Source organism: Harpia harpyja, chromosome 13 (genome assembly GCF_026419915.1).
Source record: "Harpia harpyja isolate bHarHar1 chromosome 13, bHarHar1 primary haplotype, whole genome shotgun sequence".
Lineage (NCBI taxonomy): Eukaryota > Metazoa > Chordata > Aves > Accipitriformes > Accipitridae > Harpia > Harpia harpyja.
Genome location: NC_068952.1, coordinates 29,368,264 through 29,384,747, shown reverse-complemented (window position 1 = coordinate 29,384,747; position 16,484 = coordinate 29,368,264). Strand labels below are relative to the sequence as shown.

At 41.8% G+C, this 16,484-nt stretch overlaps 1 protein-coding gene across 1 annotated transcript in view; it reads left to right on the top strand.

Annotated features, from left to right (window-relative positions):
• Positions 1–13,371, top strand: part of KIF26B (kinesin family member 26B) — a 317,496-nt gene extending 304,125 nt beyond the window's left edge. Inside the window, exons 13-15 of the mRNA XM_052806304.1 lie at positions 2,925–3,127; positions 4,518–4,668; positions 6,239–13,371. Of these exons, the coding sequence (XP_052662264.1) occupies positions 2,925–3,127; positions 4,518–4,668; positions 6,239–6,387 (503 nt within the window). The 3' untranslated portion in view covers positions 6,388–13,371. The remainder of the gene's footprint in view (positions 1–2,924; positions 3,128–4,517; positions 4,669–6,238) is intronic.
• Positions 13,372–16,484: the final 3,113 nt, after the last annotated feature.

The following is a 16,484-nucleotide window of genomic DNA, read 5'->3' as shown; positions in this document are numbered from 1 at the left end:
TGTAATTCAAGCCCTAGTGACATCTGTTTTGCTTTCCTCCAGATAAGAGCCTGATGCTGTTCTCGTGGCAAGGTGAATCAGAGCCATCCCCCAAGTGTCTCAGGCCTGGGCTTTGGCTCTGGTCGGAGAGGCAGTTCTTCCAGCAGGGATGGTTTAAAAGTGCCCCATTACATGAGAAGGTGGTGTTAACAGCCACAGTGGGGAAAAAAGAAAGATGGAAGAAAAAAGGAAGAAAATCAAACACCACAGAAAAAGGCATTACCTTAGTCATAGTTCAGCCATGCATGGGAGAGCTGGACAGAAGGAATTTCCAGTCTGCTCCGCTGCTTCCTTGAAATGCTAGAGCTAGTCCGTAGGCATGGCGGGAAAGGAGATGTGACCATCAATGCGGGGCACAAAGTAAAAAGAATTAGCAGCACTTGGCTGCATTACACAGGAGGTCAGATCTGGTGCTTCTAAGTGCTGCTGGCTCTGAAAGTTGATGAGCAGCAAAGATAGGAAAGAGATTGCTTTTACACTCAGACAAAATTTTAAGGACTGCTCCTGTGAGACACCATGGCCAAAAGCCTAAAAAGTATTTAAAAAAACATTTATTACCTAAATCCTGTTTGTCTTGAGTGACACTAGGGATGTACTCAGTGCCCTTCACATCTAAGCAAGTGGAGGGCCCGTTTTCCAGGAGGGGCTGAGCCCATTGCAGAATCTCTCCCTGCATGTAACAAAATTTAATAGTCCGTCACCCTGTCTCACCTCCCTTCAAGTAAGCAGCTGCTCTCACCATTTGGCTGCCTTTCTCTAGCATTGCTGACGAGTTACCCTTAGCACTGCAGTTTGTTGTGGTCTTCCCAAACTGTGTCTTTATTGTTGTTGTCACTTTTTAGCTATGGTAATGGGTCAGGTCTTGCTTTTCCTTTTATCAAGATCTGATTAGTCCCTTGATCAGGCAGTGTAATGTAGAGATTAACTGAAATGCATTCAAGGTAAGTGAATGCTGACATTCACTCCCACTGACTGGTACCACAGGTGTAAAATAACTCCTTCTTGCTGGTATTTGTAAGGCTTCATTTGTTCTGGCATGGGTTTTTTTGCTGGGCTGCGGTTTGAGTAGTAAATACAACTATGACAGGTGTCACAGGATGGGCAGTCCAGTTCTTAGGCCATTTGGTATAAAGGGGCCTTGTAGAGCTCCCTGTCTATCCGCCTTGGCTGTGCTCTCCTTTTCTTGCATAGAATTATCTCAGATGCATTCAAATAAAAGCTCTGTACACTAGGCTTTCCAGATAGACAGCAAGATAGACCGTTCTCATCCATTTTAGAGCTAGCATTTACAGGTTAATTACTGGTTACTAACTGCTGGTTTCTAGCACAGACTGCTGCACTCAGAAATCAATGGGATAAGATGTGATAGTTTGCAAAGTCAGCAGAGAAACAGATTCCCATGAATGAAACTAGACAATGCTTTGTTACTTGCGAATCCCAAAACTAGGCAATCAATAGATATTTTTCTTTTCTGGGGCGGGTTTGGCTTTCATTGAAGCACCAAATTGGCAGACATGTTGAAGCTATTTACATTCAAGTTTCAATAAATGTAGTGCTGGGGATTCCTCTAAATGATTTTATCTTGTTTTTAAAATAAAACCTGCATGATCATTCTGCATCCCTTCCCTGCTGGCATCAGTTTTGTTCTTGCAGCCAAGGGAGTCAGTTAATAGTTTCATTCAAACTTGCTGGCTCCAGCTTTTGGTTTTGGTTTCTTCCATCCCTTCTACTCCTGCTGTCTTCTAGGGGAGACCCTGCAGGAGTTGTCAGCTACAAAATTATTTTTTTTTTTAAACCCAGACATAGCTCTGATTGTACTAAACAAAGCAAGGAAATGTAACCAGTTGTTTTTCTTTTTTGTGTGTGTCTGTTCTTTCTCCCAACAAACCATATGCTCAGCTTCCTTACCGCTGCCATCAGGCCAGTGACGTACTTTTTCTTCCTTGCTTTACCTTAGGCCCTGACTTGGCAACTCACATGGCAGATGATGTCCGTATAGCATAGGCTTTATCAACCATCATACATTTTCAGCTATTGCAGTGCTCCCATCTGCTGTGCTGGTATTATAAAGCAGGATGGGTGTGCATGAGCACTGGTATTAAAGCAGACACAGTGACTAATTCTTCTGCCAGCCCATCGTTCTTGCTGCTTTCTTGCCCATCACCAGTGCTGCAGTAAGTGCATAAGTGGGAAATGTTTTAGAAGAATTTTCTACTGAACAGAGACAAGGCTAGTGCAACTCTGGTGGCAACCACCAAGCTCAGGTGTACTTACTGCAGGTGTTTTGGCCCCTCTAGTTTTTTTACTGCTCTACCCAGCCTACAGTGGCATTATGCAAGGGACTAGGTGGTGGTATACTGGCACTCAACTCCAGCATAGTAAAAGAACTTGGGTATCAAAGTGCTTTTTGTGCTGTGATTAAAAAAACCAAACCCACACCTCCCCTGGAGATGGTCTATGCAGAGGCTGTATAATGCTTGTCCTTAGGCTGTAAGAGCCAGTACCAGTAAAGAGATAGGAAGGCAAAGCTAGACCAGTTCCAACCTGCTGCTCTGGTCCTTCACTGGCATACCTGTACACACCGAGACCTGAGCAAAGGGAAGCAGGCACAAGCTCTGGAAACTTTAGGGTACGTATGCCCTCTGAGGATCAAATCCTGGAGTCAGGCACCAAAGAACATGTGAGGATCCGACTATGATGAGTGGGTACAGCACATTGCAGCTACAGCTCACCCCAACTTCCATGGCCTCCTGGGGTTTTTCACTCCATTTTCTTCTGTGTGTAAGAAGGCTGACTATGTATAGTTTGTAAACATCTCTGCAGATGGAGCAGAAAGGAGAGGCAATAACTGTGCTAACATGAAATGGCACTTTCTGCATTCGCAGGTTCACAGAGACGGAGGCTTATTCCAGCTTTATCACTTGATACCGCTTCCCCAGCAAGGAAGCCTGCCAACAGCCCTGGGGTCCGCTGGGTGGATGGGCCCCTGCGAAGTGGGCAGAGGGGGCTGGGGGAGCCCTTTGAGATCAAAGTCTATGAGATAGATGATGTGGAGAGGCTCCAGCGGCGACGAGTTGGGGACAGCAAGGTGAGTGCAATCCATGTAATCTGTCTCCCTCCTCCTGGAGGGTGTAAGAGGGGGAATTCAGATTGTGCAGTCAAAAATGTGTAGTATTTTATATGGTTAGTTCAACAGGCAGCAAAACCTATTATCTCGTTTAAGAGCAGTTATGACCTAAGTTATGTCTTCTTCTGCAGCAGCTAACAGACATTGGTACCTTGCATTTTTGCCCCTAGCTTACAGTTTTGGTGGTTCCTGTGCTTCAGCATCTTGTCACATATGTCTTTCAAGGCACCAATGGTGCCTGAAGTACTTTGATGGTATTGTTTTTAGGATAGCTAATGTCTTCTCTCTAACAAAGTTGTTCCTGCCAACCTCAGGCCTCCAAATTTACTAAAAGATCAGGGAATTGTAAAGGTCAGCTCTTGAGAGGTATGGTTGGGAAGAGTATCTGAAGTTGGTGGAATAGCACCAATTTTAGAGTAGCTGTGGATGTAGACTTTATTATTATTTTAAGGCACTTTTTCTTCCTAGCCCCTTCCACTTGGTTAGGCTGTTTGTGATGTTGTTCTCTGATATGATTTTGTATGGAGAAAAACATCACTTGTTGGGGTGGGGTTTCCACTGCACTTCACCCACACAGCAGATTTGTCTACAGAGCAGAAGACAGAATAGTGTTGAGACCTTCACACAGTCTTGGAGGAGGATAGTTCTGGTATTGGGACTGCTCCCACACTAGCAAGGGCAGCACAGCCCTCACCATGGGCTCATTTACTGCACTTCTTGATGGCTGCCACCCCACAGAAGTCATGCGAGGCCAGGCTGGGTGTCTCCAGACAGCACTGCACCCTGTGCTGTTACTGTGCCCCATATCTTTACAGAAAATATATCTTCTTTATTAATGATTGTGAATTGCTAGAGCTTTTCATAACATATTCCCTTTGTTTAAGGATGTTTTAAATTTTATATTGCTACCAGTTCTCTTATTTTATAATATGACTACTGCATTTCTCATGCACCAAGCACAAAGATGTATTTAGGATTTTAATACAGCAAGCCATGGATTTCCTTCTCCCAAGAGCTTAGATTTTCTTAGCCAAACTTCCAGTGACAAAAGCCAGAAATGTTTTGCTACAGTTAATCTGATTTCAAGATGCTGCCTGTTATTAATTATTATGGTTTATTATTAACTATCATTGCAAAGTCTTCAAAGCTCACTGATGGAAAGCATCAAACCCAAACAAAAGCAATAAAAATAAAACAGATGATGGATGATTTCATGCAGTGATTCATATATTTCCAGAGTAAATGGCTCATTGTTAGTATTATTGATTAGAAGATCATTTGACTGAATGGATCTGGGTATTTCTTCTCCTCTTCACCTATTCCTTCCCTGCTCCTTTTTCCTGGTTGGCAGGAGGTGATATGTTTCAATGCCAAGCTGAAAATCCTGGAGCATCGCCAGCAGAGAATTGCTGAGGTCAAGGCCAAGTATGAGTGGTTAATGAGAGAACTGGAGGTGACCAAACAGTACCTGATGCTGGATCCTAATAAATGGCTCAGCGAATGTAAGGACATCATTTCATTGCCTAGACTCATAGGTGCCCTTTGGTTTATTTAATGGGGGGATGGAGGGGAGCAGAAATGTTTGTTAAGAATGAGATGTGAGCTACTGTGTTTGTAAACTAAAATGAACTGACATATGACCTAAGGGCAACTTTTAGATTGACTGTATTTCTAGAACTAGTCGCTATAATTCTTATTAAATGTTGACAGTAGAACTGAACAATCCTTTTTTGCCTGAGAGCTGAATGTTGAAATGGTACAGCATTGTAGTGGTGAATATTGCCATTGGTAGATTAGCATTCACGCGTTTCAGTCCACAGCTCCTGAAAATGAGATATTTTTTTTTTTGGCCTCAGATCACTCAGACATACGCGCAATATTATAAATCTGTTCTTCTACCGCAAAATAACACTGTGGAGCAAACTTGTCCCTTGGCACCAGTGGGCTTACATGAGAAATGAATTTGGCCCATTTTTTATAACTATAGATGTGTAAAGTTCAGAGAGCTTAAAGGGCATTCACATTCAAATGATAAAGGACCTCAACACCTCAAAGGAAAAAAGATAAAGAGTACTGCAGTAATGCTACAACAATTTTTAGTATTAGTAATCAGATGAGTTCATGTCAAAGAGTTCTAGAAAAAAAAATTTTTTTCAATTTATTTAGGATAATTGCAGGTGGCAAAAGGAGGTCGGCTGGTGTGTTCTCTTAGAGCATCCTAACTCTTCCTTTGACAGCTGCCATAAGTTAACACTAGATTGGTACACCCTGCAAAACAACCACAGTGTATGTTTCAGGAATGCTGTTAAGGAAGAGAGGTAGAAAGGACGGATTTAAAGGGAGCAGAGAATTTGCCATACATTGCCGTCCGCTTACTGTGTGATGCCTTTGCTTCTGATTCCAGTGTGATAAATGCAGAAAGCCTCAAGGACGGCACAGACCTCAGGGACCAGATAAGATGGGAGGTGCTGGCTCAGCCAACGTATCTCACACTCAGCTTCCATGGAAGCTGCTGCCAGCTGGTCTCTGGCAGCATATGGGCACCTATGTTGGAGTGGTTGATGTGTATGCCTTCCCTTGCCACTCTTGAGAGGTCTAGTGAGAATCACATGGAATAGGGAGAGGTGTGAGGAGCAAAGAGATTGGAGGTTGGTTTCTAACTCCGAGTTCTGAATTCAGCAAAGGACTTGTCCTTCCAGGGCACAGCACCTATTTAAATCTCTTTCTGGTCAGCAGAATGTGTGAGAGAGTCAGTACATGCTTAGCATTCAACATTTGCTTAACAGTGTTGGAGTGCGGCAAAAGGCACCTGCAGTTCTGGAGAGGATGGCAGAGCATATCACTCAAAAAACCATCCAATGCAATCTTAACAGACTTTTTCACTATCAGCAAGCAGCTGTGCCATTTTAATAGCCTTTAAACAGAAAAGGCAACTTTTAATGACAATGGCAAGCCAGAGATAATGTTCTATACGTTACTGATGGGTTTGAAGACTTGAATTACGCTGTCTCTCCCACTAACCAGCACTGGCTTTTATCTGCTTTTCCCATCTGTGTCTTTTCTTTCCCACAGTTGATCTGGAGCAGGTATTTGAGCTGGATTCTCTGGAATACCTGGAGGCCCTGGAATGTGTGACTGAGCGTTTGGAAAACCGTGTCAACTTCTGCAAGGCCCATCTCATGATGATCACCTGTTTTGACATCACCTCTAGACACCGATAAAGTATGAACCTCAAGAGAATTTCAATGCGCATCTCTGCCATCCTCCTTTTCCCTTCTGAACAGCATCCCAAAGACAACAGAATGAGGATGAAGGTTGGAGTCAAGTCTCAACTGTGTGTATGAGAGATTTGCTATACTATACAGAAGAGTAGTATTAAAAAAAACAGGACGAGCATGAAAAATGAAGATATAAGGTTGTTGATTCTCTTAGCCTAAAACAGCACTTTGAGGAACCTTTAAGGACATGTCTGTAAATAAGAACTGCTGGCAGAAGACACTTCTTTCCCTGCATTAGCTGAGGGAGGAGGAAAGGTGGTTGTAGGACTTCCATTGAGAGGTTCATTAAAAGAAAACCTATCCAGAAAAACTGTTCAAGTGCCTTGCAAATCTTTATTATCCAAACATTTATGTTCATACTTTATTGTGTACAGATGGTGCTAGTCAAGAAAAGAAAAAGGAAAAAAACAAACACACTTTTGAAATGTATTTACAGCTTGTTTTTCTCTTGGTGTTTTGAGACTTGCTGTTTCTAAGTAACTTGTGTTTGTAGAGATATTTCCTAATCAGTACAACATATGAATAAATGTTAACTGTCTTTTCTTGTTACCAGAGTAAGGCCACTCAAAGAGAAATTCAACTTTCCCAGATGACACAAAAAGTATTTCTAGCAGTGAGTAAGGTTTGCTTATATATTTTTCTGTACTGTCTTATATGCTGGAGGACACAGTAATTTTCTCAGCCTGTAGGTTCTGCAATGTATGAGAGAGGAGAGGTGACATTACTGTGAAGTAAATATCATTTCCATTTGATCCAACCCCCATAACCTGTTTTCTTTTTCATGTATTTTTAGCTTCGTACTGGCTGGAGTTATGGATGAGGAGGCACTTCTATCCTAACCCCTTTCTCTGGTGCTAATAACTTCTGGAAAATTACTCTTTACACTGAGGGCTCCCATGCTTATCAGTCCAAAAATGAGTGATTTATTCTGTCTTTCTTTCTTGAGACTATGACTGATAAAATTTAGCTTCACCTCTTTTTGACATATACCACTGCAAAACATGTTTTGGCAGCTTTTGGTCCCTGGCCCAGTCTGTCCATAGTCACAGATGTACCTGAGGATTGCAGGCTCTGCTCAGCTCAGCGTGTCTGGAAATAAATGGGAGTCATGAGTGAGTGGATATAGCACTTCAAGCATGTTGGCTATAGCATTTTCCTTATCAAATCTCCAGTACTGAAGCCATGGCAAAATTCACATTGACATCAAAAGGACAAGGGTCTGTGCCTCAATGCACATTCAAATGTTCTACTTGTTTGCCTCTTTATCTACAAAACAGTATGTGGGAAGGAACATCCTTTGTGTTTCTTAAAGAAATGTGCGAAATCTGCATTTTAATTACATATGGGCATGAACAATTATTTTGTTGAATTACGTTTCTTCTTCTTCTATATTGAAATAAGCCCATTCATAAAAATCCCTCTCACATACACTTGTGCTACCCTCCTGTTGCTTGTGAGAAAATAAGAGCATCATTTAACCTATACTCAATATGCATCAATTTACTGCTGTACTTAAATGCATCTCTTCTTTTACCTGCACCACCATATTAACGCCATCTTACAATATCCCAAGCAGCAAGTCCCAATGGAAGAATAACCCTACAAAAATACTGATAGATTTTCTAGTGGTTAGCTGCAAAAAATCCCCTTTTTTAAAAAAAAAAAAAGAAATAGAATTTATGTAGTTTTATTTTCTTTTAATACTCTACAACTTGTAATAACAAATCTCATTCGTTCTATTAGCCTTGTCACTGGATTTTGTAGAAGATCCTTCTTACATTCTATAGGATTACTTGGAGGGAAAAAGGGTCCTATATGAAAGTTGCTTTCTAGTCTGTTCCACAGCATTTTCCTATCATGAAACTCATATTCCAAGTAAGTATTAAGGACATAGGTCTGATCTCTCTCCTCTTCTTTCTCCAGGCAAAGAAAACCTCTGAAAAAAACCCCCAAACAATCTAGCTTTGTTTCTCTTTGTAATGATTTCAGTAGCACTTCTTACATATTGGTTCTGTTGAGGCCATCTTTTCTCCGCAGAGCTCCATGAATTCAGTACAGCTCCACAGAGCCATGGGAATCTCCCCTGCAGTTTTGTGCTGGATGAAGACCTAGCACCCTTGGGATATGGAGTGCATCTCTCTTTATGGGATTGGTCCCACGGAGCCCCAGACGCACGCTGCCAGGTCACCTACACACAGGAGAGAGACTTTCATAGCCAGCTCCCATCTCTCACACGCCTGCATCCCCAGGCAGGCCTGTACCGCTTTCACCTGTGACACTGCTTTAAGCCTGTCTCCCAGGCTGTGTCCCCACATTCAAGGAAGAACAACCCCTCCCCTTCAAGTTGTGGACATGAAATTAAATGTTGCCTTCTTTAAGCTTAAGCATTTCTGAAAATGCATTTGCTGGAAGGTGGTCATTGAGTAATTGGGACGTGTTGTCCTTCCTCTGCTGAAAACAAGCAGCCCAAAATGGGCATGTTGGGCTCCCTGGGGACTTGCGGTGAGATGGTAAATGGCAAGCGGAACGGTAAAACTAAACAGACACTTGATAGAAAGAAAGTGAAATCCTAGCAAATGGTGCATGCACAGAATGCATTATTAACAAGAGATGCCCTTTCACATAGTCTGGGACTTAGACAAAAGTCATGATGTTTCTATAAATCAAGTGGACACATTTCAGAGCTATTGTAAAATATCTATTATGTGTAATATTCCTCAGCATCATTAACTCAATTATTCATTGTGTCTAGATTTGGTACCTCTGTAGATGAGGAAGCATAGCAAAAAGTTCTTATATCTAGCCATTATTTTAAACGGTAAGAGCATATGTTTGCCTTGTTTATCCCAATGGACCAAAACTGATTCTTGAATTCAAATGGATTATGCCAAGGATGAATTTGGCATACTGCAAATTATGTACTAACTGAGCAGAATCACAGTCCTTACAAATATTTTATTTCTGAGGACTTAAAGCAGCCATTAACACTCCCATCATATACTAGTATTCATATCCTAAAATCCATACTCATCTTCTCTTTTTTGACTTCGTGTCAGTACATTTCAGAATTTGCCCCTATATTTTTAGGAGTTGTGGTGGCTTAATGCATAAAAGGGAATGAAAATTTGTGGAGATTTGACATCTATGAAAAGTTTTCTTGTTGATAATAGCTTTTTACTTCAGAATTAATATTATTTTACTTCAAATATCTTGAAAAGAGGAAATTAAAAGCATCAGGACCTTATTATGAAATTGATCTTAGTCTACAGTAGCCAGCATTTTACAGAAGATCCATAAACTTCTGCAAGTCATCCAGGAAGTCCCACTCTAAGCAATTGCCAGCGTAATGCTGGTTTTATGCTGTTTTTTTTAAAAGGCATTAAGTTGCCCAAAATACACAAGAGCAACATGAATGTAATGCAGAATCATTTGCATATTCAGAAATCAATCTTATTTCCCTGGGACAGCTTTAGTAGGAAACATGTTAACGTAATTAGGTTTGAAGGTTAATTCTTTGTTCACACGCGTAACAGGAGATCACAGTGCTTCATTGTCGGGTTGTGTAATGGCTGCAGAATACCACCACTGCTCCGCATCCCCACTGCTGTGCTCAGGCATGGGCAGCTGGGGGACAGTTTGGGCCCTCATTTTGAGAACTGCTCATCTTGGCATACGTGAACCTTATTTATACAAGGGACTGAACTTGCTTTATTGCCACAAATTCAAGTGAGACCTTAGACTGGAGAATTTGGCTGCGATCTGGATTCAGACATCCCACGGGTCTGTGTGAGCTCTTGCAGTGGGCAGAAAGCCACGCTCGCACACCTGCTGACACTGGGTGCTGGGTCACGTTGTATCCTAGAAGGTGTGGGAGATGCCTAATTCCTGGTGCGTTTGTCATAACAACACGTGTCTTTTCTCCTGCCATGCATGCCTTGTATTTGCCTCAAAACAATTCCTTGTCAATTCATTCAGATCTAAGTAATCTGAAATACTGTTTCACAGAAAGGCAAGGAAGCAAACCGATACTCGGGCTCTCCTTTCTTAGGTCTTTACTGGGCCTGTTCTCATTTCACGTGTGCTGGTATAACTGAGGCACAATTGTGTTAAGAGCCAGGAGAGTTATAGCAGTGTAAACCCCGTTGTGAGGAAAAGGAAAATTCATCCACCTGCTATTTCTTTGGGTATTTATTGTGCTGCTAGTTATACAGTTGAAGAAACACAGAATCCTCCTACCTGTTTGATACCCTCTCATTTTGCATAAGGGCCATGCACAGGGCTATCACTGAATATCTACTGGCTTCGATCCAGTCTTGGAAGACTTCCACTGCCGTACAACGTAACTTCTGATGCAGCTACATAAAATAGGAACTGGTAAAGAGCAATGGCATGATCCTCTGACACGAAGCAAGCTAAGTGAGAGCTGCAGATAATATACAGAAAAGCATGAAAGATACACGCTGGTATTTTTTTCTTTCATCTCTGAACATGCAATTATAGAGGCAGAAAGCTGGGAGTGATGCTGGGAGTAATGCACATCAAGTCCCAAGCTTGCTCATAGGATAGACTCAGTCCATCTTGAAGTGTTTTTTTTTTTTCCTTTTTTTCATTTACCTCGATAATATGGTTTGTCTTAAAATAGCAACTATTACCTGTGGCATGGAATTTAAATTTTATGACAGCTGAAGGATGTAGACTCTTTTACAAACATTGCCTTTTGCAAATGTTTGTGATTTTGTTGCATCTTTTTTTCTGAGCTAAAAATAATCGTAAAAGTAAAGCATATATACATACAGACAAATGTGTATGTACACAGCCCGAGAGAGACAGTCCCCTCACACGTTATTTTGGGGAGGTGGCATAGCTGTTCACAAATGGCAACAACATCACTCCCCCTTCCTCCTCCAAGGAGTACCTATAAAACTTCTTGCACTTACTAGGACGAAGCTGACTTATGCCACACTATAGGGAAAACTTATGCTTGAAACACTTCTGAAAGCTGCTTTAAAAGGTCCTTTCTTCCACATGTTCTTCAGCCTACAAAGCCAAGTCGCTGCAGTTCCCCTGTAGAGGCTGTCATTGAAATGTTAAAGCCTGTAAAAGTAATCCAAATGAACTACTCTATATTTCAGGGTGTCATGAATTTAAGGCAAGATATTTTACAATCATGGCTGTTAAATGCAACAATTTCTGCATATGCATGAGGCATACAGCATAGTTACATCAACTGAAAGCCTGGACTCTCAGCTGCCTATGAGATAAAGCTTTCTGTCTAGTCCTAGTAGCTTTAAAATTGTAACTAACTTGAAGCTTCTGCATTGCAGAAGCAAATATGATTCTCATAAAACCAGAGGTTGAGCGACCCTCTGATGCCAGTTCATATGGGAGAGACAGTTGCACAGCATCAGGGATGTACCAGCTCACCGCAGAGATCAAAGCATTCATATCACTAAATTCTGATAGGAGTGGATGATGACTGTACAGAGAGGCACTGTTTCTCAAATCCACTGATGGATGACATACTTTGCTTAATCCTGATGTCCTCATGGTCTTTGTTTTGTTACTCCATAGGCTTTTGCATTGGCGACACGTAGCAGTTTTTGGAGACGCAGGGCTGGCCATTGCTAGCTATCGCAAGATTTGAAACAGGTTTCCAAATAACTATGGCAAACAAGACTGTGAATGATTTGTCAGTGCAAAGTTAATAATCTCTATCTCTTGCATTTATTGTGCGCTCATCCCAGGGTTATCTGAGCTTTCATACCTGCTCTTGGACATAATAAACCATTTTATTATTGTCTTTATCTTTTCTTCTTTCTCCTTCTCAAGCAAGCTTTAAAAAAAAAAGAAATATCAGTTTCCCTTGAAAATGTAGCACCCTTATCCTAACCCCATTGAAGTCAATACGGATTTTGCCACCAGCTTCACAGACTGCAGACTTGTGCTCGCTTATGCAACATTTTGAAGCTCACAAAGAGCATGATGATTCTGCAAAGAATGGAGGTGCTGAAAGTGAAATAGTAGCATTCGTCTATAATATTTCAAACCACCTTCAAATAGGACAGGAAGTAAAACACAACCAAAACCATCTTACTTTGAGTGGTCCTACTTAAGTATTGAGCAAACTTTATAATAATGGTAATAAATTGGTGCTTGAGGCAGTTTCAGCTATATTACATATTCTCTCTATAATATAGATATGGATGTATTCACCTTCTATATTGTATATGTATGTGTGTGAGTATTTACATATAGCACACATACATATATGTTTTATGTATGCATAGATACTAACTTTTCTAAGTTTTACTTCTTTCCCTCCCATAGCTGAAACTGCTGGTTACTAACATTCACATCATATTCTATGTATGAAGGATATAATTTATTTGTAAACTCAGGATGTTCTTGTTTTATAGAGTTGCTTGTATTTTATAATTTATTTACACATCATGGTTGGAAATGCTTATCTAAGTGCTATGCATTGAAGTGTATGTTTGCTAAATCCATTTCACTCTGTCCGTGGCTATGTTCTTTCTCATTATAACAGTGGTATACAATAGAGCTAAGGAGGAGACAAACTGATAGATACAGAACTTACACTGGTCCCACCAGTGGGTAATTCCAGAAGAGGATGTATCAGTAGTAGATATATATATATTTTATCAACTAAATTTTATGGAAAAAAAAAAAAGAAAAAGAAAGAACAGCATGAGGACAAGTTCAAAATGTGGAAAGTCACAGCCATTTCCAAGTTGCTCAACAAATACATTGAGCCTTTTGCCATTAAAATTGTAAAGTTTATTGTTTGCTGGCTAAAAAATATCCCTTTTGTGGTATCTGAGGTGTGAAACATTGTCAAAAATATGATGTCTGGAAAAAAAAATCAAACTATAGTGGCATTAAATGTTTACTTTTATCTTACCAATATATCTGCCTCCTCCTCCTGACTATTTCACTTTGGATGAGAGCATTTATGAAATGGTAGAGAAGAAGATGCTTTTGACCCACAAGAGGATGTACTATTATAATAGTGGGAATGAGCAAGACCAAACCTGAAAGTAAAACAACTGAAGGGGTTCTGCCAAGCAAGTATTGCTGAGATGCAAATTCACCAGACAACAACAATAAGGAATTGCAGAGTTTGATAGCAGTGCCAGGAACATTACAACCAAGCACAGCACCATTAATGTCTCCTCTGCTGGTGTCCAGAAACAGAAACAAAACACCGTCACAGGGCCTGAATTGGTCAGGCTTATACATAAGCTGGCTATGCATACATGTCTCCCCATATTAGCAGGGATTGCTCCATCTGCATCTGTGAGCAAGGGAAAAATCTGAGACCAAACATGATAAAAATGTGTTCTTTTTTTTAGCATCTCTGGCAACTGTGTCAGATTTCCCTTGGCCACTGTGCAGGTATATAACACAATGTCAGAGTAATAAAAAAGAGCTTGTGTCCATTACTTAAGACATGCCTCTCTCTCAGAGAGGCAATGGTGGCAGGTTCAGCTGACCCCTGAACTTCTGCTAAGGTGTGTTCAGTATCTGCTTGCCTTTTGCTCAGATTTGTGGTGTTCCCTGTTGATAATTTTAAAAGAGTGCCTCACTTGCAGGGCCAGATGTGACTTAGCTCTCTGGGCAAATCTCAAATGCCCACTGACACTTGGGTAAGCCCTGATAAGGACACTGTGCTCTTCCCATTGGAAGAAAACAAGTCTTATTTCTTGTGGGGAAGAGAAAAAAGGAAACAATTTAAAACTTCTTTTAAGACACATCATATGCTAGTAGATGAGTCCCTCATATTCCCTACTTTAGGAGGGACATATTAGCATGCTAAGCATCTAAATATTTGGTTGACATTTTGGTGAGCATTTAAAATAGCCCTTTCTTCTATCTTGTTATTATACCAGCTTGGTGGCAGAGCTAGCAGTCACAGTGGCAGGAGATGCAGTCATCTATGGTGACCAGCTCTTCCAAACAAAAAATATTGAGGTGGCTACAGAGGCAAAGGCTGGCAATTAATGAGATGGTGTGGCAGAAGGGAGGAGGGAGTTTCTCCTTTCTCCTTTCCCAGCAGCAAAACGTATGTCTCCAGTATTACCTTAGCTGTTGCCCCTGGGCCAGCAAATCTGCATGCTGGTGCCTCTCCGCAGTAGCTGTAAATGAAGATAAACAGCCATTTCTTTCATCTGTGGGCTGCTCAGAATAGCTCTGATTTGCTCTAAAGAGCTAAAAGGCTTATTGCCTATTTTTGAGGTAATTTATCTTCATTGCTGTTATCATGCGGCCACATCAGTATTAAAGAGCCCGAAGTGCCTTACAGTGACAAAAACAGAGAAAAATGGGCTAGTGCAAGTCCTAGACTTTGTCTAAGGCAGAACTCATGGTGAGGAGCTCTATATGAGCTGAAAACAAAATCAATTCACTCTTGGTTAGTTCTGAAGCCTTACAGACCTCAACGCTACACACCTCCGGGTTGGGGCAAGATTGCCAGCAAAGGTTTCAGGCGTGGAGCGAGCGTGGGGGCTCACACAGCTGGTGTCCTTATGAGGCCTGCTTGAAATTGTTTGCACCTCTTGTAAACTAATGCCCTAGCCATGACCAAGTCTTAACTTGTCTTTAAAACCAATAACTTGCCAGTCTAAAAATCAGGAGAGGGTTCAGTGTGGAAACCTGACAGACCCCATCTCCTAATGTTTATTTCCTCTAGAAAAAGGCCATCTGTGAGTGGATTTTGTGTTTTATGATATCCGTTAGTATTCTTGACAGTTGGCCAATCTGGCAGTTTTGGAGGCTGACATCTGCTATTTAACCACTGAGCAACACTGTACTGGCTGTGACCACACGAATGCTCTACATTTCTCGAAGACCGCTTTTATAACCTCCAAAAACAAGGAGGTAGCTTGGAGATCCTATCCACTCTCACTTCAAGAACAACCCTGGCAATTGCTGATCTGGGAAAAGCTCTAAGATGGCCAAAAATGGTCCATCCCCAATGGACGCTTGTCTAGGGAAAAGACCTGCATTCATTTTCATAGGTGTTTACATGTGTGTCTTCTGTGGACTCTCATTGCACAGGTTTGGCACCCACGCTTTGCGTCAGATTGCGGGTTTCATGCCAACCAAATGGCAGCCAAACATATGCAGCTGTGCGTGTTTGGCGCACATCCATATTCCCATTTCTATCTCCTAGAGACCCAAGTGCAGCCAGACGTGTGGGTGCGGTGTGTGGGACTCGGGGCTTGCTGCAGAGAAGGAGTCCCACACCTCCAGCCATGGAGAAGGTCACTCACTTTAAAAGGAGCAGGGACTGTCCTTGTCCCTGTCTCATGCCTGCTCAGCTTCATTCTCTGAATGCCGGGAAACCAGGGAGATGGGAGAAAACCTGACATTTTCCTGTATTTAGTCAAAAGATGAATTGCTCATTGCAGTCACAATAAAGCAGAGGCAGGGAGCACACAAGCCATCCTGCTTGCTGGGCTGTGCTCTGCAGACTCTTCCTCACCAGTGCCATTGGATGTTCTGTGCTGCTCAGCACAGTCCCTTGTAAACGGCACCTTGGGGCTTGCCTGAAAGAAGAGCACCCAGTGGTGCTGAAGGCGTAGCAGTGCTTTTACCCACCTAGCCTTTTGGTGCCCATCCACGCATCGTGGCCCAGCTCGTTCCCATCTCTGTGCTTTAGCTGGATGCCCAGGGACACAACTATGAAAAGAGTGATGGCAGCTGTGGGAAGATTCACAGCCCTGTTTTTATTAAAGAGCAAGCTGCCTGGTCCTAAACCATATTTGATGGAAACCTCACAATACCCAGCAAGTGGCACCACGGGAGCCAAGCAAGACACCGTAAACATAATTTTCTCCTAATTTCCAAGGACAATGGAAGGCATGGCAATTATGCGAATAATGAGAAAACAGTTCGGCTCCTCATGCTGCCCCAGGGGGCTGGTATAGCTGGGACTCACGCCTGCCCTGAGTTTCCAGAGGCTCAAAGAACATTTCTGAAGGTTATATGTAAAGCCATTAAGATGCTGCGAAATCCAC